This window comes from Dromiciops gliroides, chromosome 3 (genome assembly GCF_019393635.1).
Source record: "Dromiciops gliroides isolate mDroGli1 chromosome 3, mDroGli1.pri, whole genome shotgun sequence".
NCBI classification, from domain to species: domain Eukaryota; kingdom Metazoa; phylum Chordata; class Mammalia; order Microbiotheria; family Microbiotheriidae; genus Dromiciops; species Dromiciops gliroides.
In genome coordinates, this window is record NC_057863.1 from 575,773,911 (window position 1) to 575,799,451 (window position 25,541).

General features: G+C 39.2%; 1 protein-coding gene across 1 annotated transcript; it reads left to right on the forward strand.

The window, feature by feature from the left end:
* Window positions 1-369: 369 nt before the first annotated feature.
* Window positions 370-25,159, forward strand: STOML3 (stomatin like 3). Its single transcript, XM_043997419.1, has 7 exons — window positions 370-635; window positions 14,230-14,333; window positions 14,421-14,493; window positions 16,870-16,952; window positions 20,904-21,107; window positions 22,053-22,187; window positions 24,530-25,159. The coding sequence occupies exons 1-7, from the start codon at window positions 584-586 to the stop codon at window positions 24,749-24,751; spliced, it is 873 nt and encodes a 290-aa protein (XP_043853354.1). The 5' UTR covers window positions 370-583; the 3' UTR covers window positions 24,752-25,159.
* Window positions 25,160-25,541: the final 382 nt, after the last annotated feature.

The following is a 25,541-nucleotide window of genomic DNA, read 5'->3' on the forward strand; positions in this document are numbered from 1 at the left end:
AACCTTAATACTTGAAAGGAAAGTAATTTGATAAGGGAGGAGGAAAATAAGGCCAAAGGGAGGAGGGGTAGGGAGGGCAAATGAAAAAGAAATGACTGGTTGGATGGATAGGACTATGTGGAAGAGGTTTGGGGGTGTGTCACATAGCCTAGTGCTTGGCATGAATTAAGCACTTATTGAATTATTGTTGACTTGTCTCTTTAGAGGTAAGGAAACTAGAATACTTGTTGAGATCGTATGAACATGGGGAGAAAATAGTCCTTTCCAGGATGATCTCGAAATCTCACTCTGCTTTTTCTAAAAACCAAACTATTTCAAATATCATTATTCACTGGCGGGTTACATTCTTCAAGTCCTCTTTCTATAGAAGGCAGAGTCAACCAACAAAGAGTATTTGGTTTTTGTTTATGGAAACAGATTCCCTTCACCTGGGTTACTAATCTCTAGGGGTGCTCCTGAATGAGAACCATCTCTCATGTACTCATTCTTCTTCCTTTTCTGACCTCACAGTTGCACCTCATCTGCTTTCTGATAACGAATCCCTCCACAACTGCACAGTGAGAAAGACTTCTCTGAGGATGTGATGGATTCTGGGGTGTCCTCCCCTGAAAAGCAGGATAAAGAGAATTTGGTTGGTAGGTTCCTTTCTTTTCTTTGTTTTATTATGGAATAGGTATAGTAAGCACTGCAGATGGGTAATGCGATATAATGGAAAAAAATCCAGGACCTGGAAGCCAAGAATATAGGTTCAGGGGTAGCTAGGTGGTGCAATAGATAGAGCACCAGCCCTGGATTCAGGAGGACCTGAGTTCAAATCTGGCCTCAGACACTTGACACTTACTAGCTGTGTGACCCTGGGCAAGTCACTTAACCCCAATTGTCCAGCAAAAAAAAAAAAAAGAAAAAAGAAAAAAGAATATAGGTTCAAATCCTGGACTCTGCTATTTAATGTCTCTGCTCCCTTGGGTAAATCATTGGATCTCTCTAAATGTCCTCATCTGCAAATGGTGGGCTTATACTCCATAGTTTCTAAATTCCTTTCTAACTCTATGAACACTTAAATGTAACATGATCTTGACCTGCATTTTACTAAATAGAGAAGCCTGGACTTTCTCTCATTTAGAGCACAGGAGACTAGTTGGACCATTCTTTAATTTTCCTGATTAGGGGAGGAGAGCTTATGACTTGCTATATTTTTTCACTTATGGAAAAATAGTTAACTTTTACATTAATTTTGTGGAAGAGTTAGGTAGTAGATGGTTTCTGTGATCTTCGACAGATATTTGATTATCTTATGAGTGAAAGGAAAAAGGAATCATAAGTCAAGACTGATAAGAGGAGAGAAGGATAGAGAACACCCTATCTCCTTCATGATTGATGTATACTACTTCATGTTGGGAATGAACCCAAGTTAAAAACTGGAAAGATGAATACACTTTGCATAAATGGATTCTCAGAGAAAAATTGTATCCTTTTTTGGGTTAAGAAAGCAATCCTCAGGGCAGCTAGATGGCGCAGTGGATAGAGCACCGGCCCTGGAGTCAGGAGTACCTGAGTTCAAATCCGGCCTCAGACACTTAACACTTAACTAGCTGTGTGACCCTGGGCAAGTCACTTAACCCCAATTGCCTCACTAAAAAAAAAAAAAAGAAAGCAATCCTCTTGAGGATAATTTATTCTACTTTTCTATGTCACTGAAGAACTGTTCTGACAGATTTCCACTCACACTTTCTTCCATCCTTCCTCCATCATTGCTATGTTTACTCTAAAGAAAGGAGCAAAGGGAATTAGTAAATATCTCAGTCTGAGTCCCTCCTCAACTATCTTCTTTAATCCTTAGAAGTTCTCCCCCAATTTAGCATTATAAGATTTAGAGCTAAAGGAATTTCAGAAATCATCAAATTCAATCCCCTAATCTTTTAACTGAGGAAACTGAGGTTCAGGGAGCCTGTGAACTAACTCAAAGTCAGGGAGCTGGTATGTGCTAGCAGATGCTCTCTCAATGGAACTCTTTAAATGAAGTTTGAATGATAGCTTGACAGGCTTATTGGATTATTGTCCAGATATGACCTGAACAAGATGGCCTCTGAGTTCCCTTCTGTATGTGTGAAGCTTTGTGATACCCATTAACACAATATAAAAATGACAAGAGTACTGGTCTTGGAGTTAGAAGTCCTGGATTTGGTCTAAAAAAGATCTGGGTTCGCATCTGCCTCGGATCCTTGCTCCTTGTATGACCTTGCTCAAATCACTGCCTCTCTGGGCCTCATCTGTAAAGTAAGAGGTTTGCACTAGATGACTCTGAGAGTTTTTGCAGCTTGAATAGATGACACTGTAACCTGAGTTTGATTTCTTCTCTACTAGCTGTGTGACTGACCTTGGGCAAGCCTTGTAAAGCCTTAGCTTTCTTTCTTAAAAAAAAATGGATTGATGGACATGTTTTGCCTTTACATGACAAACATTTCCAGTTTACCTCCACTCTGTGAAAGGTTTCTTGTAACAAAGTAAAACAATTAAGCAAAACTAGCAATGGAGTGACTTTCTCTGAAAGTGCATACAACAAGGGCAGCTAGGTGGCGCAGTAGATAACGCACTAGCTCTGGATTCAGGAGGACCTGAGTTCAAATCCAGCTTCAGACACTTGACACTTCCTAGATGTGTGAGCCTGGGCAAGTCACTTAATCCTCATTGCCCCACAAAGAAAGAAAGAAAGAAAGAAAGAAAGAAAGAAAGAAAGAAAGAAAGAAAGAAAGAAAGAAAGAAAGAAAGAAAGAAAGAAAGAAAGAAAGAAAGAAAGAAAGAAAGAAAGAAAGAAAGAAAGAAAGAAAGAAAGAAAGAAAGAAAGAAAGAAAGAAAGAAAAAAGAAAAGTTGTTGGGGACTTTTAGAGATGATTACTGTAGAGTAGCAGCGATGGAAACTAGATTACAAAGGGATGGGGAAAGTAGTTATTGGTAAAGAAATAGAGGAAATGAGTAAGATTATACATACACTGACACACACATACATGTATATATGTACATAATTTATATGTATACATTATATATATTCTAATTCCTTGAGTTCCATTTTTCTCCTCTGCCATAGGCAAACATTTTGCAAAAATAGTAAACAATCAGTCCCTCTCTTTATCTATGTAGGATATACAAAAATATAAATATATAAGATATAGGCACATATAATACACATACACACATGCATGTGTGTATACGTATACATATATGTATGCACAGATATACCTCTTAGCATTCTAGGCAAATTTCTAACACTATACATTGTAGAGGAAGTGCTGACCTGCATTGATAAAGTGGAATTTCTTCATCTAGGGTTTCCCTATAGAACTACAAGTCCAGTTCACATCCTTATCAAGGATGGGGGAAATTGAATATGTTGGTAAGTGTGGGAGGGAGCCACTAGAAAGGCAGAGACTGAAATGTCTAAGTTAAAGAGGATATAGTTGATGGAGCAAGGTGTGAGAGATCAAAGTCACAAGTGAAAGCGTTAGCTTTGGAGAGGACAGGGACCCTCCTCCTTTTCATGAGGAGAAAGAGAAAAGAAGCAACAAGGCTGATAAGTTTTTTTGGTATGAATGGGGGATATGTCATGAGACCTGCAGCCTTTCTGCTCTTCAAATCATTCTCCAAACAGCTACTAAATTGATATTCCTAAAGCACACGTCTTATATTACCTCTCTGCTCCAGAGGTTCCAATAGCTCTCTATTGCCTTAAGAATAAATGGATGATTCCGGTGTTTTGCATTTAAGGCCCTTCACAGTCTGGTTCCAATGAACCTTTTCAGGCTCATTTCACATTACTCTGCTGCACACCCTTTATATTCTGGCCACACTGACCTCCTTGTTGCTCTCCATACACAACATTTCACCTGCCTTGTCTGTGACTTTGCCCCAGACCTAGAAGTGCCTCCGTCTTCATTTTTCTTGTCATAGAGTCCCTAGCTTTTTTTAAGATTCAACTCAACATGCCACCTCTAACTCCAGCCATATCATAATTACCTCACTTGCTAGTGTCTTTCCCACCCCAATGACTTTCTAAATAAATGCTTGTTGATCTATTTTATCTATTTCATATTTACTTGCATGTATTCATATAAGTCTGTATTTCCTTATATGTTTCCCTCATAGAAGGTGAACTTCATAATGACTTTAGTTTTTTTGTTTGTTTGTTTGTTTTGTGGGGCAATGAGGGTTAAGTGACTGTCCCAGGGTCACACAGCTAGTAAGTGTCAAGTGTCTGAGGCTGGATTTGAACTCAGGTCCTCCTGAATCCAGGGCCAGTGCTTTATCCACTTTGACACCTAGCTGCCCTAATGACTTTGTTTTGTCTATATATCCCACACACCTTGCATGGTACTTGGTGCATAGTAGATGCTTAATGATACTAATTAGTTGAATGACCTTGATATTCTTAATAGAAAGCTCTATCAACTTCTTTAAGGGTAACTGCTCAAGGTTCAGTGACTCCAGGAAAGAGGATTTGGCTATATATCTGAGAAATTAAATAAGAGCATAGAATCATAGATTTAGAGTCAAAGGGGACCTTAGAAGCCATTAAAGCCAACCCTTTTGTTTACATGGGAAAACTAAGACACCAAGAGGTTAAGTGTCACATAGCAAATCAAGTCTTCTTCATCCCAAGTGGAATCTTCTCTCTGCCATTCCATGCTGTAGTAAGACTGTAGTAAAATGATTGCTGAGTAGCAAAGCCCAACTGAAGGTTTTTGTTTGGTTTTTATTTTTGGTATAGCTAATATTTGTAATAGGGCTCTGCTCTGGCCAAATCACTTAGCTTCTATTTGCCTCAGTTCATCATCTGTTAAGAGCAGATAATACTAGCACTGACCTCCCAGGATTGTTGTGAACATCAAATGAGATAATAATTGTAAAACTCTTAGCACAGTGACTGGCACATAGTAAGTGTTATGTAAATGTTAATGATTTTTATTATCATCACTAATAATAATAGCTAGGATTTATATAGCATTTTAAGGTTTCCAGAGTGCTTTAAATATATCTCATTTGATGCTCACAATCATTCTGGGAGATAGGTACCATTATTATCCCCATTTCACAGATGAGGACCTCTGTGTCCAACAGTTGTCTGAGGCAGATAAAGGTTAAAACGATTTGTCCAGGGTCACACTGCACTCACTTCACTGCTTCCTCATAATGATGAAAATCTTGATTTTGAGACTTTCCTCAGAAATGTATAGCAGCCCGTTAGGAAAATTGAGAAGTGGGAAAATAGCAAAGTTGATTCACATTTTCTTCCCTGAATAATTTTTTTTTTTTTAGTGAGGCAATTGGGGTTAAGTGACTTGCCCAGGGTCACACAGCTAGTAAGTGTTAAGTGTCTGAGGTCAAATTTGAACTCAGGTACTCCTGACTCCAGGACCGTGCTCTATCCACTGCGCCACCTAGCTGCCCCCCATGAATACTTTTGATCTCCAGATTCAGACGCTACTTCTTTGCTCACCGATTTTATCACAAAGTAAGAAAGGCAGGATTGGAAGTTGCCAGCGGGCGCATGCAGGAAGCACCGAGTGGGGCTCTGGCGGGATCCCGTTGGTTCCTGCCCTGGCTGACTCCCTGCAGAGCAGAACCCAGCAGCCTCTCACTTTCACCTGCGGCTAATGACAAGCTCAGGCACCACCAATTCTCCTAGCAGGAGCAACCTGGGTAATTGTAATGCTCAGGTGTAATTCTCGGAAGATCCACGGTGTTCTCCTTTATTCACTTTGCAGCAAGTTTAGCGTCTAACGAAGCTGAGCCCTGTGTTTGGCGGTTGATGACGCACTAGCTGGGTGGGACCCAGGGGATTTTCTGACAGGTCAAGGCTGCTTTTTGTTTTTGTTTTCTTTTTTTTCCCCCTCAGACAAACAATTTGTATTCGAAGTACAGAGGGGGAAGTAACTCTTTCAGAAAAGCCCAGGGTTTGGCTGCCAGCTTGGAGCCAGGAGGTAGCTGCTCTGACTGATGTCCTTCCTGAGCTACCAGAAATCTTGAGAGGCCTGTAGGACAGAAAACTGGGATACGTCTATGACTGCCATTTACTGTGTGACCATTGATCCCTCAATGGAACCAGCAGCTTCAGAAGCTATCACAGATATGGATTTCATAGGACTTGCAGGGGAAGAGACCTTTAGAGACGGTCTAGTCCAAAATTTACAGATGAAGAAATTAAGGCCCAGAGAGGTCAAATGAGTTGCCCAAGAGAAGCAATGTAGTTTAACACAAAGACCACTGAATTTGAAGTCATGAGATCTGATTTCAAATTTTGTCTTCTGAGCCTCAGTTTCCTCATCTAGAAAATGAGGGGGTTGGACCAGACCTCTGAGATACCTTCCAATGATACTCCTTGAAACTATAAAGGTTGAACAGGTGGCAAATGGCAGAGCTGAGATATAGTATAGTAAATTCTACTTAGAAGCAATTGGGCCACTCATTTTCTTTTTATTTATTTCTTTTTATTTTTGGCTGGGCAATGAAGGTTAAGTGACTTGCCCAGGGTCACACAGCTAGTAAGTGTCAAGTGTCTGAGGCCAGATTTGAACCCAGGTCCTTCTGAATGCAGGGCCGGTGTTTTATCCACTGTGCCACCTAGCTGCCCCTCATTTTCCTATTAATCAATTAGGAACAGGCTTTTATTAAGACCCTGCTAGGTGCCAGGTTGGGTAGGTATACAAAGACAGAAGTGAAACAATTCTGGTTTTCAATATTCTAAGGTGGGGGGGGGGAGAGGTATATATACATTTGTAAGTATATGTCAAATAAATAAAAGGTAATGTGGGGTGAGGAGAGGTGCTAGCTGTTTATGCAGAAGGGAACATTTATTTGGTCCATCCATGAAGGAAGTTAGGGATTATAAGAGGCTGCAAAATTTGCATAGATTTTATGCACATTTCTTATAAATTCAATATTCTAAAACTTTCATTATTTTTCTTTTGCTTGCTTAACTCTTTCTGGCTAGTTCTCAACTTTTTTACACATTTATAAGTTTCTGCATTTTTGTTAACATGGATAGGTTTTATCTGCAAGACCTTGATTTCTATTTCTTTCTCTTTCTTCCTTCCTTTTAATATGATCTCACAAACTTTTTCTTGGTAAATATAGCTTAACCATTCTTCATTTTCCAGGAACTTTGGCTAACTTACTCCATAGTGTTTTGCTGGGATACATTTATAAACCAAGTATTTGTTGGGTCTCCCCTTTCCTTTCCTCTTCTACTTTTCCTTCCCCTTCCTCTCTTTTTTCTTTTCTTTTCCTTTCTCTCCTTTTCTAGATTTAACAAGAATAAGAAGGATAATCATTTGTCCTCTCATATTAGGGACACACTTCCCTTCACCACCTTGATTTCTAGAAAGTGTGAGCTCAGAGTTAGCTCAGTCCCCAGCATCAGTTCCAGCATTAGTTCAACCAGTGCTCCCTGATGAGTCCTCATCTCAGTTAACCCTGGACTGGGTCCCAAAGGTTCTTTGTTCCTTGGGGTAAAAACAGATATGGACTTTTACTCTAATTATTAGTCCTTTTAAAAAGGCACTCCCAGTTCTAACCACATGGCTAGCAAATTAGAACCAGTTACAGATTGTCTACACATGCTCCAATGTTTCTCCAAGGTACTTCCATTACACATCATTACAATTCTTCCAGAAGTTGGGTTTTCAGCATGTGCCAAGACTTGTTACACTGATTTTAAATTCATGCTTTCTACTTATTTGTGCAATTTAGAGGTAATATGTCAAGGCTTCCTTTGAACATTCTTTAATTTTTCTTGTTCTACCCCTTCCTCTATATTTCAGATTCTTTATCTTCTCCATTCTTAGAGGTCTTTTGCTCCATCTAGAGCAGGCTTCTTTTCCCCATTGGTCTTTTCTACCATCAATCTTTTAGAATATTCTCTTCCTTCTTTCCAATCTTCCCTCCTTCCCCCCCTTCTTTCTTCTTTGAATCCTCTGGAGACTTCAGACAAGGCTGTCTCTTCCCACTAATGTTTGCTTACCACACCTATTATATGTCTCTAGCTGTTTTCCTGCTTTTTCCTCTCTTACAACAACTTGAAATACTTCTTTATTTGGACTCACCTCTTTTCTTCTCTCCCCCCCACCCCACCACTCCAACACTCCAATCTTTCCCTGAAGTCCCCTCTTGTGCCTTCTCCTTTTCCCCCCAGGGGAATTCCCTCCACTAATTTGAACAGTTGTTACGATCCCTGGGTAGTCTTCTTTTCTTTCATTTTGTGGGCTTTTTCTTGAAATCAGCCCACTTATGCTATAATAAAAATTGTGACATGGTCTTGTGCAGTCTGAAAAGATCTACCCTTTTTCATTACAAATGTCATACACAATTCTATTTTTGCCAGAGGAACTGCTGTGTTCTGTGACCTCCACATCTAAAACATTTTTTTTTCTGACTGAACATTATACACATGATTTATTGAGCTATATCTGTATCATGTATTTGGTATCTGCTATACCCGCTTTCTTTATCCTTAAATGAAAACTACCCAATATATTGTTACCCTCATACTCTCTTTGACACAGTTGTATTTCACACTTGAATCCCAAATCTGTGTACTGTTTTTATTGAAACTATTAATTCATCAGAATATATAGGGTGCCCCTCAAAACTTAGTGCAGTTTTCTGTTACTAAAAGCTTAAAACTATTCTAAGATTTTTGGGACACTGTATTTTAACTGGGTCACAATATCTCCTGTGTTCTCTGTTTCATTCTTGAATACAATGGCTTTCCTGGAAACATCAGAATCTGCCTCATGTCTCTCAAAGGACCTTTAGTTCCTCTGTAAGCACTCAGGCTAAAAAAAGGGATTAAAAATAGAACAGGTTTATTTAAGAAGTAAGGAACAAAGAAATGACCATAGCTCTTAGTAAAGAAATTGACGAGATCCTTCCTAGGGAGCTCTGTTTACCTCCCCAGAGGTTGAACTCATAGTCCAAGAGAACTCAGTGCATGAATTAGTGAAATCCCTGAATAGTTAGATGGAAAGGCAAACCCACTGTATTACAGGTTCAATGTTTTTCCTCAGTCCTTGGGAGTTCTGATAGTCTCCAAATGTCAAAAGCAGCTCCCTTGGTCTGGTTCATATCTTTGCACCAGGATCCAGATGTATCTGTGTGCCTCCAGCCTACACAGATCTCGTTCTGACACTCCCTGAAATGTCTTTGGCTGTATGTGCTAGGCACCTGTCCTTTCCCATGTAGCATCTCCAACTGGAAGATCCCGCTTGATGTTTTCTCACTTGAACCCTTATGCTTTATACCCATCCAGTGCAGATAGTGGGGAAGAGGAGTTGACTTGGTTTTTACAAGTAGATGAAAATAATACTGTAGGGAGATCTAGCTCTGACATGTTAATATTAATTTCCTCTGGGGGCACCTAGGTGGCACAGTGGATAGAGCACCAGACCTGGATTCAGGAAGACCTGAGTTCAAATCTGGCCTCAGACACTTGACACTTACTAACTGTGTGACCCTGGGCAAGTCACTTAACCCTCTTTGCCCCCCCTCCCCCAAATTCATTTTCTCTATGAAAGAGTCTAAATACAGGCTGAAATGCAATGAAACATATAATACACATGGTAAATATTATGTTGTATGGAGCATTATACTAGATAATAATGCATACATATAAATACACGCTAAACATTTATTAGGCATCCATTGTGTGCAGGGCATGGTGTTACACAATTATGCATACATACAAATATATAGCAAACATTTAATAGGTTCTTACTATATACCACACATTGTGCTAGCTATTGAGGCAGAAACACAGTTTAAGAAATACACAGTCCTTCTCAAAGATCTTATAGCCTAGTAACAGAACCTTGCCCTGTCTTCATTCTTTCTATCCACTGTCCATTTTAGGACATATTTCTAAAGTGCCTTAAAGTACACAAAGCACTGCCCTCTCACACACAAGGTAGGAATGTGAGTTTAAATATGTTCATGCCCATTTTACAAAGGGATGAAGATGAAACTCATGGAGGTGGTGAAGTGATTTATCCTCAGCTGCAAAACCAGGGTTAGAATCAAATTTGAACCCAGGTTTCTGCCAGGCTCAGTTTTCTTTCCTCTATTTTCCATCAAATAGGGATACTGAACTTTTTCCTCTGCTCTTCAAATGGGCCAAGTTCACTGAAGTTTTTACCACATTTACTATAAAAGTTACACCGAGCTGTTGCATCACTCCCTCTGACTAAAGGCAGGCTTCACTGAAGTTGCCTAGTTACTACAGGCCATCTCTGCCCTTGAACTTCCTGGTCTTGTTGTACCTGATAGTCTCTGATGAGTAATTCAATAAAATTAAATTCGACACATGTTTACTAAGCTCCTACCATGTGCAAGACTGTCCTAGTACCTGGAGATACAAAGATGAAAAAAGACTCTGTTCTTGACCTCAAGGAGCTTAATATATCATTCAATCACTATTTTTGTTTGTTTGTTTGTTTTTTTGTGAGGCAATTGGGGTTAAGTGACTTGCCCAGGGTCACACAGCTAGTAAGTGTTAAGTGTCTGAGGCTAGATTTGAGCTTAGGTCCTCCTGACTCCAGGACCAGTGCTCTATCCACTGAGCTTAATATATCATTGAGTAGGGGGGAGAAGGGTCATGATAGAGAAAGAAGTAAGATTGAAGGTACAATGTGATAAAGGTAAGGGATAGAGATAGACCAAGTGATGGAAAAAAATTTGAGGAGGGAGGTATTACTTTCAGCTGGTAATAACATGTATTGAATGGGGATGGGTTCAAGTTTCCAGAAGTAGGGGAACGTTCCATTAGAGACCTTGCAAAAGGAAAACCTTTTGGTAGCACTGGCTCAATCAAAAATGGGGCTTCAATAAGCTTAATTAGGTTAGGCCCTTTTATTCAGATCAACCCCTTGATATACAACCAAGAAAGATATGTATGTTTCTAGACAACAACTTTGAAATGGAAGTTCACTTGACCAATTTCATACCATCTCCTCCTACCTTGATTCAGACAGCAGTCACTATTATAGTTTAATATTAGAGACACCTTTTTATCCACCCTGTCTTAAAATCTGCAAATTCCCAGTCTCCTACAGTCCTTTGGTTTATAATCTAAGTCTTAATGTGCTTAGTAAAAACTTATCTTATAAAGGATGTTTTTTTCCAGTGAGGTTGCTAAGCAAATGAAAACTATGCATGTATTTCATCTGTAACTATTTCTTTTACTAGATAGGAAATAAAGAATGGGTAGGATCTTCCAAATGTTTTTTTCTTTGATAAATAAGACAAATCAAAGGTTTCTTAAATTGCAGAGTAGTCTTGAATGTTTATAAAATATGTATAGGAATCCTAGGGAGAGTTTACTGAACAGGGGTGCTCACCCAGAGTTATAGGTAAGCCATGCAAATCTTCTATTACTTGGGATCAAATTAACAGTCATTGTTTGAGTCTTAATCAATAAACATTTATTACATACTTCCTATTTACCAGACACTGTGCTAAGAGGTAAAGATGTTATTTATTGTTCAGGTATATCTGACTCTCCGTGACCCCACTTGGGGTTTTCTTGACAAAGATATAGGAGTGGTTTACCATTTCCTTCTCCAGCTCATTTCACAGATGAAGAAACTGATACAAACAGGTCAAGTGACTTGCCCAGGATCACACAGCTTGTATGTGTCTGAGGCTAGATTTTAACTCAGGAAGATCAGTCTTCTAGACTTCAGGTCTGACACTCTATCCACTTCACCACCTAGCTGCCCCTGCACTAAAGAGATTGAGATTCTAAAGGAGCTCCCTCCTGATAGGGGAGGCAACATGTTCTTAAATTGGTATGTGCAAGTTAAATATAGAGTGGCTGGAAGGCAGCCTTGAAGGGTAAGGCACCAGCATTTGGGGTTGGTGTGGGACTGAAAAAAGGCTAATGGAGGAGTTGATGCATGAACTGAGCCTTGAATATTAAAAGAAGACAGGGAATCTACCAGGCAGAGGTTAGAGGGGAAGGCATCACAGGCATGAGGGAGGGGGAAATTAGCCAGTGCAAAGACAGGAGAGCAGGAGATGGAACATTATGTGTGAGAAACAAGGCCAGCATGGCTGGACTGCTGAGCACGGGGACTAATGTATTAAAATGCTGAAAAGATAGTAAGGGTCCAGGTTGTAAATAGCTCTAAATTCCAGAAAGAAAAGTTGATATTTGATCCTAGAAGTAATAAGTAGCCACTGGAAGGTTTTGAGTAGGAGAGTGATGGGCAGACTTGTGATTTAGGAAGATCGCTTTGGTAGCTGTGTGAGGCATAGCTTTGAGTGGAAGGAGACTTGATGTAAGGCATCCAGTTAGAAGGTTTTTGTAGTAGTTCAGGAGTAGGGTGATGAAGACCATAACTTGGAGGATGACTATGAATTAAGGAAGGGAATCTATGTGAGAGATTGTGTAGAGAAAGAAACTTCAAAACTGAGCAATTGATTAGAGGTTGGATACGTTTGAGAGAGGAGTTGAACATGACGCCAAAATGTTGATCCTGAGTGAATGGTACTCTTGAGAGTATTAGGGAAGCTTAGAAGAGTGATGGGTTTGTGGGGAAAGATAATAAATTCTGGTTTGGATATGTTGAACTAGAGATGTCATTTAGTTAAAAATTTCCAATAGACAGGCAGCAATCTGTAAGTTAAACTCAGGACAGACATTAGAACTGGATAAATAGACCAAATATTAATCTTTATAGAGATGAAAATTGAATAAATGGAAGCTGATGTGATTACTAAGTGAGAAGGTATAGGGAGATAAATGAAGGCCTAGGCTTGAACCTTAGGGGCCATGCATAATTAGTGGACATGATGTTGGTGAAGATCTAGCAAAGAAAACTAAAAAGAAGTGGTCAGACACGTAGAAAGAAAACCAAGAGAGAACAAGGTCACAAAATCCGAAGAGGACACAGTATCCTAAATATCCATATGGTCAATAGCACTAGATGATGCCGAGATGTCAAGAACAGTGAAGATTTAGAAAAGGCCACTAAATCTGGCAATTGAGGTCCATTCAAAGAAGCAGTTTTAGTTGAAGGATAAAATCAGAAGTCAGATTGCAGAGGGTTTGGAAGAGGATGAGAGAACAGAAAGTAGAGGCACTTTGCCTGGACTTCTCCTTTGCACTTATCACATTTGATTTTTATATTACTGCTACTTATATGCATGCCTTTCTTTCCATTAAACAATAAACTACTTGAGAGCAGGATCTCTGTATTATTAACCATTTGGTGACCTGGAGATTATAACTGTTGAATTGAAGAGCCCTGAGTGGCACACACACGCTTTAGAGGATGGTAAACCTGAGGAGTGCTCAGATAGGTTGGAGGAGAACCAACAAACAACAGTGTCATGGAAGGCAGAGTGTCAAGAAAGGTTAATGTAGCTCAAAATGCCACCTGCTGAAGAAAAGGCAAGAACTTAGTCATTTAGAGATAATTTGGTGGTAGGGGTAGAAATTAAGCAGAATGTAGATAAAGGTTCTTTCTACAAGTTTAGCAGTACAAATGAAAACTTTTTTTGGCTTAAAGAAGGTGTGGAGTATTAGAAATGACCACAGGCTTAGAAATTGAAGTTCCAGTTCTGTCACTTAGTACATCTATGACTTCAGTCAAGTCACTTTAATCTCTCTGAATCTCAGTCTCTTCATCTGTAAAATGAGGACTATACAGAGATGTCACATTCCTACCACACAAATCTGTCATATAAAACATCAATGTGACCTTTAAGCTGTTTACTTTTTCAGTATATACCTCTACATTTTTTTCATCTCAGAAATATCTCATTGTAAAAGTGTAGCCGATGTTCAGATACTCCCTCTTCAAATCTCTTTGTATTTACTTATCTGGATGCATACCATATCCCCAGTTGAATAGAAGTTTCTGAAAGGAATTTCTCCTTTTTTTGCTTTCCTATGCTCAACCCTTAGCCCACTGCCTCTCACATAGCAGATACTTGATAAGTGTTTTGACAACTGAATTGATTTAAATTGGGTGATACAATTGTGTAACTTTGGTGAGTAGTGTAAGAAAAGAGCATTAATAGACAATAAAGTCCCACATGAACGTGAGCTTTTGATGTGGATCACTTTAGCAGAACTAGATAAATCCATCCATTCTCCACTAGATGGCAGCCATTTAAGATGTCAGTGCTCATTAATGGACAATAGCACTAACCTTTCTCCTTCTACTCATTCAATAGATGCCCACAGTAGAGGTATTGGGGCTTGTGGCTGGTTCCTGGTTTGCCTTTCTTTCCTGTTGATGGTCATCACCTTTCCTTTCTCTGTATGGATGTGCCTAAAGGTAACACCCTAGGGAGATAATAGAGGTTACTCCCAAAAGCTGCTGAATGACAATATTAAGGCTAACCCCACTCTACTATTCTCTTAGATTGTTAAAGAGTATGAACGGGCTGTTGTATTCCGACTTGGACGAATACAAGCAAAAAAAGCAAAAGGACCAGGTGAGAAATAATGTTTTCTGGAATGTAAGCTTTGTTGACAGTTTAGGCAATACCACTATGGCCCCATGGAGAATCAAAAACCCTAAAAAGGAAACATTATGTCCCTGAAATTATTTAGATTTGATTTCTAAATGCCCTTCTGAGCTGCTCGGCGGACTTATTCAAGCCAAAGTGGGTTTGGGGACCCCTGGGGAAATCATATGGACTTAACCCATCTTTCATGCCATCTCCTACTTCCCACTTGGTAAGGACTTTTAGAAGATACAAGAATGACTAGAGGGAGGAAATGACTTGTCTTTAATTTTGGGGGGACTAGGTTACAATTCAGAGCACTGATAAAGGTTTGGTCTGGGCCATACAATTTGAAGAGGGTGAATATTGCTTTAAGAGGTGCCCTCCTCACAGGACAAATCAAAGGATGGATATCAAAAAGAAAGGCATCTTCACATGTGTTGGAAAGATGGGATGAGAAAGAGGATAGTCTGTTCTGGTTATGTGTCACTGTGCTAAGGGAGGGGTTGTCCCAGCTCCCAGAGGATCTAGAACCATTTCTGGTGGCATGTACAACAATTCTCAACCCCCGCCCCTCAAACCCTGGGAAGAGGTGGAAGGAGGAAGTCAATAGGTAAGAGGTAGAGTAGGCAAGCATCAGGAGAGGGTGGCATCATGTAGTGTAGAGTCTATGGAAGGTCATGAAGCTTAGGTTACAGTGTAATATGACGCCTGAGCTGTTGGCCTTGCCTTAGTTATAGTTCTATCAGATTATCACCTTAGGATGTTTTCCCAAGAGGCCAAGTATCTACAAAATAAAGTACTTAGAAGCCCAAAGAAGATTTGTATTTATATAGTTGTATTTACATAATTATAGATCTGTTTGGCAGCAAGTGGAGGATACTTCTGTTTGTGGGAGTTTATTAAGAGGATGGCCATGTCAGGTTAACCCTAGAATCATCAAAGGGAAAAGAATTATAATTTCATCACTCCCTTCCTCCTCCAAAAATACACTGAAAAACCCACAAAGGTTGAAAACCTAGGGTTTATAAACCTGTTTTTGTGTTTAAAAATTAGTTTTGATAACTGTATTTCAATATATTTGGTTTCCTTTGTAATCCTATGAATTTTATCATTTATAAAAATATTATTCTGAGAAGGGGTCCAATGTCTTCACCAGACCACCAAAGGATCTATCACCTGAAAAAGGTTCAGAAGCTCTGGGCCAAAGGCTTAGAAAATGGGCTTCTAACCTTGAGAAAAGACAAGATATAGAACCAGCACAACTAAAGTGTATACAGTAGTTAACCACTGGAACAGGGCAACATCATCCTAACTTGTACAGGGTAAGACTGAAAAATAAAATAAAGCTTGATCTGGGGACAATGGAATAGTTACAACATGTAGTATGCTGGGGAAAAACCATCCTTTACAAATGAACCTGTTTCCCAGGGGGTTTTATCTACTGAATGTCCCAGGTTGACTATGCTCGTCATATGTGTCTCTAATGAGTTAGCTCAGAATGCCACAAGGACCAGTGGGAAGCCATCCAAACTGTTAATGAAAAGACTCCGCACTTTTGCTAATTGAAGCTAAACATCATTTTGTATCCCATCTGTTGTCTATCAAGACAAAAGGTGGAAATGTCAGGATTTTGTGGGGAAGAAAGTATCCCAGCAATCCCCCCCCCCCATGGGATTATTAGCTGTTTTCAAGGTAATCAAAATCAAAACCCATCTTTTGCCTCTATAATGACATATGATAATGAGAATGGATTGGTGCATCCAAGTACCAACACCAATTTTATTGTTTTTGTGCCTTCATTCTCAAAATTCTACATAAATATAAGCTACTATTATCCTAGCATCTTATTTTGCTTCTTTTGACGAACACACTTTAGAGACAGAGAAACTACAGATATCATTTCCTATTCAAGAGACTTGAAATAGAAGACAGCTGTGGAAGGACCATCAATTCTATAATACAATGGGCATTTAGGGAATGTAGAATATCAGGAAGATTCCCACAGTAATGATCTTCTATTGAATTAAAATATAGAGATGATTGAGAAAGAGTTTCACTTGGAAGCAGCCTATGATATTCAGGGCTAGCTAATATGCCTTTCATATGGATTTATAATGAAATGTTTCCTCACATATCTTTCTTATTAAAATTATCCTGGATTTTTAGTGAGCAGAAAACCCCAAACCAGGAAAAGTATCAAAATAAGTGTTAGGGATCTTTGTTGGCCATAGTGAAGAAAACAATGGTTGCTATAAAAAAGTCATAGAAGCTTTTGGAGCCCCAATTTAAGCTCAAGGAATTTGTCATTATTATTGTTTACTTAAAGTGTATACATTTTGAAATATGCCTTCTTTTTGGTAGGTCTGATCCTGGTGCTACCATGTGTAGATGTTTTTGTCAAAGTTGATCTCCGAACCGTTACCTGCAACATCCCCCCACAAGAGGTACCAATCATTCATGATCAATTTCCATTAGAAATTCAAATGTAGGGGCAGCTAGGTGGCGCAGTGGATAAAGCACTGGCCTTGGATTCAGGAGGACCTGAGTTCAAATCCAGCCTCAGACACTTGACGCTTAACTAGCTGTGTGACCCTGGGCAGGTTACTTAACCCTCATTGCCCTGCAAAAACAAACAAAAAACCCCAAAGAAATTCAAAAGTATATTGAAATCTCAAGTAGCCTTCCTTGAGTGGACAGTTTTATTCTTATAAAGTCCTGGATCATTTGCATTGTCTTTTTAAGTTTAAGTTTGTTTCCTTGAGTATATGCAAGTTACAAGGTAATAAATGCAACATAGCTTCTACCCATTATTGCTTCCTTAGCATCTAACTTCCATAGCACTTGTGAATTTCAAAAGGCCTTTCCTGTATTTTCTTTTCTGTGTTGTCAGTACCTGTAGCTGTTGCAAATTGTAGCAGTTACAGAAGGAGTTATCCAGTGACATCTCTGCAGGATTGTTTCCTAGGATGATGGGTAAGGCTGGTAGCAGCAGGGCCAGTGGTCAGAGAGGGTATTACTACTTGCAGGGCTTTGTTGGGCTTACTTGCCTGCTGCTGACAGTGGCTCAGTAGTTGGTATTGGTGGTAAGGAAGCTGACCTCCTTCTCTACAGAGATTTCTTTCTTAGCCATGGCTACAGAGCTTAAGGGGCTGGACACTGGGCTAGTGGTAAGGAGGCATTACTATTCCCAAGGCTCTTGGGTTAGGGGTCCTAGAATCTTTTTTTATTCCGAATAGAATTTTATTTTCCAAAATATATGTAAAAACAAAATTTTAACCTTAACTAAAAAAAAAAAACTTTGTGTTCCAACTTCTCTTCCCTGCTCCATTCCCACCTTTTATATAAAGATCCAACAAGATAAAGAGTGGGACAAAATAATCAAGTGCATATAAGAATGCAAAGATGTTAGGTACCCAGAGAAAGAAAACCAGAAAGGAGAGAAAAAGAAATAATTAGTCAAAGTAATTTCCTTTCTCATGTGTTAAATGAATATAGGAAACACTAGATTTTCATAGAAATTGAAATTGGAGAACTACCAAAAAATTTACACAAATTAGGAGTCAATGCATAGTTAAAACTTCTAAAATATGGGGAAAATTTAAAAACATCTCAAACAAATAATTTTTCATAGAATCATAGAATTTTAGAGCTGGAAGGGATTTCAAGGATCATGCAATCCATTCTTCTTATTTTATAAATGAGAAAACTAATGTCCAGGGAATTGAAGTGATTTGTTCAAAGTCACAGAATTAATTAAGGACAGATCCAAGGCTGGAGCCCATACCTAGTCTGGTACTTTTTACACTTCAGTGCAAGTAGTCACTGCCTCATAGGGCCTGTCTCATCTGCCAAATGGAGCTGATAATACTTATGTGATTTACCTCACCTGGTTGTTGCTATGAAAGCACTTTGTGAACCCTAAGGTGACATAGAAATGTAAGTTATTATTGCCTGGATACGGTTTGCCAGCAACTCTACTGTGACAATTGTTCCAAGGAGGTAATTCTGGGGTCACAAATATCACAGAATTTGAGAGTTGAAAGTGACCCCAGTAATCATCTAGTCCTACCTATATATGAAAGGAACTCCCACTACAACACAGAATTATTGGATCATTGCTCTATACCTAGAAGACACCTCAGAGGCATCCCTGACAAATGGTTGTTCAGCCCAAGCTTCAAGATTTCCAATGAGAGGGATCTTATTTGAGGCAGTCCATTCCACTTGAAAGACTAATTATTAGAAATTTTTTTTTTCCTGATGTCTCGACTAAGTTGACCTTGACAGCTTTCACTCATTGCTCTTGGTTCCTCCATCTGGGATAAAACAGAACAAGTCTACTCCCTTTTCCACATGATAGCCCTTTAAATATTTGAAGATACCTCTCAACTCTCCCTACACTCATCCCAAGACTTCGTTTCATCAAGCTAAACGTGGCCAATTCCTTCATTTGATTCTGACCTTCCTTCCTTTGGACATTCTCTGGTTTATCACTATCCTTTTTCTTCTTTTTAATCAGTAGCCTTCTTAAACCTTGCACCCAGACTTGAACTCAGTATTGTAGATGAGGCCAGAGTACACTTGAATTATCAACTCCATTCCTGGAATCTCTGACCCTTCCTCTTTAATGCAGCCCACGACCACATTAGCTTCAGTTCACCAAGGCTGTGCCAAGGGAGAGCAAGTTTTGGAAGTTCCCACACAGCTGGAAGGCCTTCAGAATCAGTATATAGTGGTCCCAGGACAAGCCAGGCTAATTTCATTTTCATCACCTGGCTGGTTGCAGAATTTTTTTTTTTCCATTTTAACCATAGCAACCCACAAAAATCAGCTTATAAATCATAGATAGGTAGCATTATGTGGTAGCAGAGGGAGTACCCATACCAATCACATTACAGATCGTTTGAAGAACTCAAGTATTAAAGGATAAAAATCTGCCATTCAAAATGATAATATTCTATTTGGTAAACAGTAAAAAAAAAATCACCACCTTAATATATATTTTGAGAGGAATTAGATAAAAATGCAGAAATAAATGTGTGAAGGAAAACTGTAAAGATTTCCCCTAACTTTTACACAAGTAATAATAGCAATAGCAGTCTTTTTCCCCCTTAGGAAAACTTCTAGTTTTATGTGTTGTCTTTGTGTTTTTCTCCCAAAACATAGAGAATGTTTGCTCTGAGTGGTAAGCAAGTTTCAGTAATTTATTTCTTGACCCCTAATTCAAGATATTTTGAGTGAATTTAGCTTTGAGATTGATTAATCTAAGAAGCAAAATGGAGGTGTTCCAAACTCACCTGAATACACACCAGAAAAGTCCATGTACTGTTCACAGAAAAAATGAGGCCAATAGAAGGCTTCCTCAAAGCAGGGTGAGGTGGTCCCTTTTCTACGTCTATTCACCAACTGGGCAATGAGCTCCTCACTGCCCTTCCTCCCGCGCCCCCCCCCCCACCCCGACCTAAAAACAAAAACAAAAAAACAAACTACTGTCTACCAAAATTGTAATGTTTGTCAACTCTTTTGGAAAGTTCTCTACTTCTGTAATATTCTGTGATATAGCATTATGAGTTTCTTCCCTGGTATTACACACTGGGGAATCTTTACAAAATATCCAAACGAGGTCAATTCAGTCCAAACCAATCTAATACCTCCAAGAGAAAAGTCGAGTTTTAAGTTTATTAGCCAAAAATACTGCATGGTCTCTAGTGCCATCTAGTGGCCTTAAACAAATTACTTTAAAAGAATCCACATTTGAAGCTGAAAAACTGTTCCCTGATTTTGATCAATCAAGTATTAAATGCTGGAATGAGGGAAGCTTTTTTCTACCTCAGAATGGATCCACAAAAGTTAAATAAGATTGTTATGACTTCTTATTATAATTGGTTTGAATTAGAATGTTTCGCATTAGAATGCCATTGTTTTGAATTAGAATGCCATACCTTGGGGGGAGGAGGCTCCAGTATATGAAATTCACCAGCTCTTGACTACATACACAGTGTAGTATATTGGAATGAGTATCAGGCTTGAAGTCAGGTTGTCTGAATTTTAGCTAGTTGTACAACCTTAGACACAAATCAATTAATTTCTCTGTACCTTAGTTTCTTCATTAGTTAAATGAGGAGGTTGGAATAGACCTAGGACCTCAAGTCCCTTCTAGCCATAAAATTCTACAAAGACACACACAGATTTCAATTTTTATTTTTCATGCTAAAATTGATGACCAGGGGAGGGGATAGTGGAGGAGAAGGGAAGGGATAGAAAATTGTCAGCACATAAAGAAATTTGAAATTCAGATTCTCTAACCCACAAGCCTAGATGAAACACCAAGGTCACAACTATTAAAGGAATATAGAGCCAGAATGGTTTGATGCCCTTCTCTTCCTTTTTTACAGATCCTTACCAGAGATTCTGTGACTACCCAAGTGGATGGAGTGGTCTACTACCGAATCCACAGTGCCGTTTCTGCTGTGGCTAATGTCACCGATGTTCACCAAGCCACCTTCCTACTGGCCCAGACTACTCTGAGGAATGTCTTAGGGACACAGACTTTGTCCCAAATCTTAGCTGGCAGAGAAGTTATTGCCCATAGCATCCAGGTAAATATACAGAGTATCAACCATCAGTGGCTTTCAAAGACATGGCTTCATTCTGGAGGTCCCCCCCTCCCCATCCCCTGCATGCTTTCACAAACATAGAGTTTGTTGGAGGACTAGGAACATAGAGAGCTCCAGTGATATTTTTTTTCAGAACTCAGTGTCTTATTTATTTCATTTAACTTTATAAATGAAAGACTCCCCAAGAGGCAATGCAGTAGCATAGTGGATAGAGTGTCGGACTCAGGCACAAAAATCTGAGTTTGAATCCTGCCTCAGACATAGTCATGTAACATTGAGCAAGTCACCTAACCTCATTCTACTTTAGCTTTATCTTCTGTCAAATGGGGATAATAAGTGCTTAAAATTGGACTAAGACTTTTTGGGAAACCCTCTTTATTTAAAGTGCTTTGCAAAACTTAAAGCATTATATAAATATTAAGTTGTTTTCTGAAGAATTTTAAGAATTTTGTTATTTTAGGCTTAAACAAGTATAGAAATTTACTCAGTGGTTTGTGAAGTACCCTGAGCATTTGGAAGGGGTTAGCAAAATTTGGAGTGAGTTAGAAGACGAACCTAGGGGTAGCAGTGAGCTTCCATTCTTAGAAACTCTTGCCTTGTGGCCTGATTTCCCTGGCCTGTTTGTGAAAACTATTCACACCTGGACGTTGAGCATTATCTTGCAGGGGCAATTTAGATTAGATTAATCTTTCCAGGAATCAGCCTAGTGAGATTTCAACTTTCTTGAAATCTTCCTTAGTTATAAACCAAACTGAATCCTGTTAAGTACTCATGGGGCTGCCAAGCCTAAAAAAGGGGAATAAATAATAAAGGAGAAAAAAGGTGAATGAATGAGTCTTATAAATAAATATAGAGCACAAGAAAAATACACCCAGTTAGTGACCTATCTCTTGGTCGGCATTGTTCTTTCTTTTGTTTCTGAAACAGACAATACTTGATGATGCTACTGAGCTGTGGGGCATCCAGGTGGCCCGAGTGGAAATCAAAGATGTTCGGATTCCCTTGCAGTTGCAAAGGTCTATGGCGGCAGAAGCTGAGGCTACCCGGGAGGCTAGAGCTAAGGTAAGGGCCATTCATTTTTTAGGGTCCAGTCTCCAATCTGAGGATCTGGGGGAAATTGAGCCAAAGATTCATTTGATAGTCTGATAAGAAATAATCCTTTTTATTTAGCTGTGTGATTGTAAGCAAGCCACTTAATCACTTCAGGTTTATCATCTGAAATGGGGATAATAAAAGCACCAATTTCCCAGGGTTATTGTGAGGTTCAAATGAGATAACATGTAAACTGATTTGTAAACCCTAAAGTGCTATATAAATGTTAGCTATTTTTGTTATTCTTAATAATGAAATTCATAATAAGAATTTGCCTTTGGACCTGGGGCAGTCTTACACATCACAAGAGGAGATAAAGATACACTAATAATAATAATAATAATAATAATACCTAAGCAGAGCTCTGGCCCCAAGTAGTTTCTTGGGTATATCCAGTATTCTACCTTTGTCTAGGGAGTAATTCTGTATCTGGTACAATTGGTCATTCTGAGGGCGAAAGTACAAATAAACAATGCATATAATAAAAACATATTTTTATCTCCCTTCCCCCTGCCCCAGGCAAAAGCAGTTGCTAAAGGAGTTAAAAGACTTTTTAGGGAAAGATAAAAGAGAAGGTTAAAAGTCATGAGAAAATGATTCTCTAGAGTCTCAAGACCTCATTTCTAGAATCTTAGAAATGACTTTATGTCCTCTTTGTCCAAAAGACCGAAATCAATCTACCCAAGGGCAAAATTAAATTGAACTGTCCCATATCTGCTCTATAACTTCTTTGCTCACCGCAGTCTAGGCTGGTGTGGTTGAAAAATTGGGGGTGAACTCAAGCCTCCCCAGTTCTACCACTACTCTAGCCCAGAACAACCTTCTATTTTATTTTTTTGTCTTTTATTTATTTATTTATTTTGTGGGGCAATTGGGGTCAAGTGACTTGCTCAAGGTCACACAGCTAGTGTCAAGTGTCTGAGGCTGGATTTGAACTCAGGTCCTCCTGAATCCAGGGCTGGTGCTTTATTCACTGTGCCACCTAGCTGCCCCAACCTTTTAGTTTTTGTATGGATATGTTTCCTATACTCCCAGGAGCTAATAGAGATTAAAAGCCCCTCCTATAGCTCTTTACAAGCTTTTGTTGTGGGATCTTTCTTTACCACATATCTGGTGTGCAATTAGCTGAGCCCCAGCTATTCCAAGACATTGAGTTTGAACAACAAAGGTAGGAAAACACTTCAGTGCAGAAGCAATGACAATCAGTTGGTGAAAAGAGTGATCAAGTTCCTCAATGATTCTCATTAATTTAAAAAATTTTTATTTATAACTTTGTTTTTACATCACTGCCATTTCCAGCTTTATTCCTTCTCCTCCCCTAGCTAGAGAGCCATTCATTTCCTGTAAAGAAATAAATACAATAATAAACAAAGAAATAATAAAATAAAATTTAAAAGAGACTAAGGGTAGAGGGGAGTCAAGAAAGTCAAGGAAGAAAACATCTGCCTTAGGTAGTACTACTTGAGCCTCACTGAGATATTTTCATCCACTGTTAACATACAATTCAGTTCAACCATTAAGTATCTTTTTAGTACCTACTGTGTGCAAGACTCTGTAGTAGGCACTGGAAACATGACGACAACATGAAAAAGTTTCCATTGCCAAGAAACTTTCATTCTACCATAGGATTCATGGACTATAATGGAGGGTGCCTTAAACTCCTAACTTGATCTTACCAACCAAACTACAGGACTATGTCTACTAGGACCTACTCTCTACCCTTACCAGGGGCTCTCCTCATTGCAAACCCCACAAGAGTCATGGGCTGTGACTCAGGGTCTTTCCTGGCCACCAGCCCATCCAGGACTCATCAACACAATTCAGGGATCTTCCCCACCAGGATCTGCTGACCATAACCATAACTTTTGTGTCCCCTCCTTGGAATCCCCTGGTTACAACTACCCTGGATCCACAACCCAGGGTCCCTCTTGAGGTCCATCTCTACTCCCTCCTCCCCCCATTATTTCAGAGCAAGGATAGTACTTTCCAGAAGTCAGAAGTACCCATTGCTCTTCATGATTAAGAGTTAACAGAATTTGAATTAGATCTTGCAATGTGAAATGTCAGCAATAAGAGGAAGAAAACATTTCCAAGAATAAATAAATGACCAAAGGAACAACTGGAAGCCACTAACTTCCAATCATCTCTTTGTAAAATAACATCAAAGATGGAACAGTGATGATTCCTAAGTGGCCCAGGAATGAGCTGGTGGAAACTGCTAAACAAAATTCAGACACAGTTGTGAATGTTTTTTCTTTTTGCTTTGTTTTGTTTTGTTTTGGTTTGGTTTTTTTGTCCCCTTGTTACTCAAGGTGCTGGCAGCAGAAGGAGAGATGAATGCTTCTAAATCACTGAAGTCGGCCTCCATGGTTCTGTCTGAATCTCCTGTAGCTCTTCAGCTTCGATATCTGCAAACTTTAGCTACTGTGGCCACAGAGAAGAATTCCACCATTGTCTTCCCTCTGCCCATGAATATTCTAGAGGGCATAGGGAACATCAGTTATAATGATCATAAGAAAAAAATAGAGAGATAGTGACAGTCTCTTAGACTAGCCTCATTGCTCAGAGAGGTCCAATTTATTCTAGTGAAGAAACAGGCAATTGAACAGTTAGGACTCATTAAAACTCTACGGATTAAGTAACTCCATGGCTGGTATAGATATAATAAAGAAATTTTACTTAGATGGTAGAGTGCTTTTAAAGTGGTGGGGTGGGGGGTGGATGGTGGGGAGTAGCAAAAATGACAAGGAACATGTAGTGTTTTCCTTCCAGTCTGGAAGCTAGGTTCTCCATGAACATCAACAGGAACCTTTTCAGAATAGCTGAGGCTCACCTTTGTCATTAAGATCTTGGTTCCCTTCAAGTACAGTAGATAGTCCAGGTGATTTATAAAATGATATGAATACTATATCGCTTCTTAATAATTTCAAATTAGTTGTATGCGAAGCATCCCAGCATAATAACAATAAACATTAAGTTACTTCCTCCAAATGACTGATTCTCTTTTCTTTCCCTTGTTTCCACTGGGTTTGGGAGGAGTGAAACAAAAGTTGTTTCCACAGAGGTTGCCTCCTTAATCAATAGGTCAATCAACAACAAGCATTTATTAAGCACTTACTATGTTCCACGCCCTTTGCTAGGGGCTGGGAATGCAAAAACAAAAATGAAAGCATTTAAAGATTCTCCATTTCCCACCTCAGGGCTGGAAAGATATCAATCTGCTCTTTCCTACTTGTGAATCTCATCTGTCCGTGAGTGAACTGGTATTTACTGAGGACCTGTTATACTCCTGGCAGTATTCTCTGATAACCTTTTTTTTTTTTA

What these genes read in the sequence shown, in the direction of transcription:
- STOML3 (XM_043997419.1), top strand. Translation starts at nt 584, where the DNA reads ATGGATTCTGGGGTGTCCTCCCCTGAAAAGCAGGATAAAGAGAATTTG. An exon ending in AAAAAAAGCAAAAGGACCAG is followed by an intron (nt 14,494 to 16,869) that starts GTGAGAAATAAT and finishes TCTTTTTGGTAG; the next exon opens with GTCTGATCCTGGTGCTACCA. An exon ending in GCAACATCCCCCCACAAGAG is followed by an intron (nt 16,953 to 20,903) that starts GTACCAATCATT and finishes CCTTTTTTACAG; the next exon opens with ATCCTTACCAGAGATTCTGT.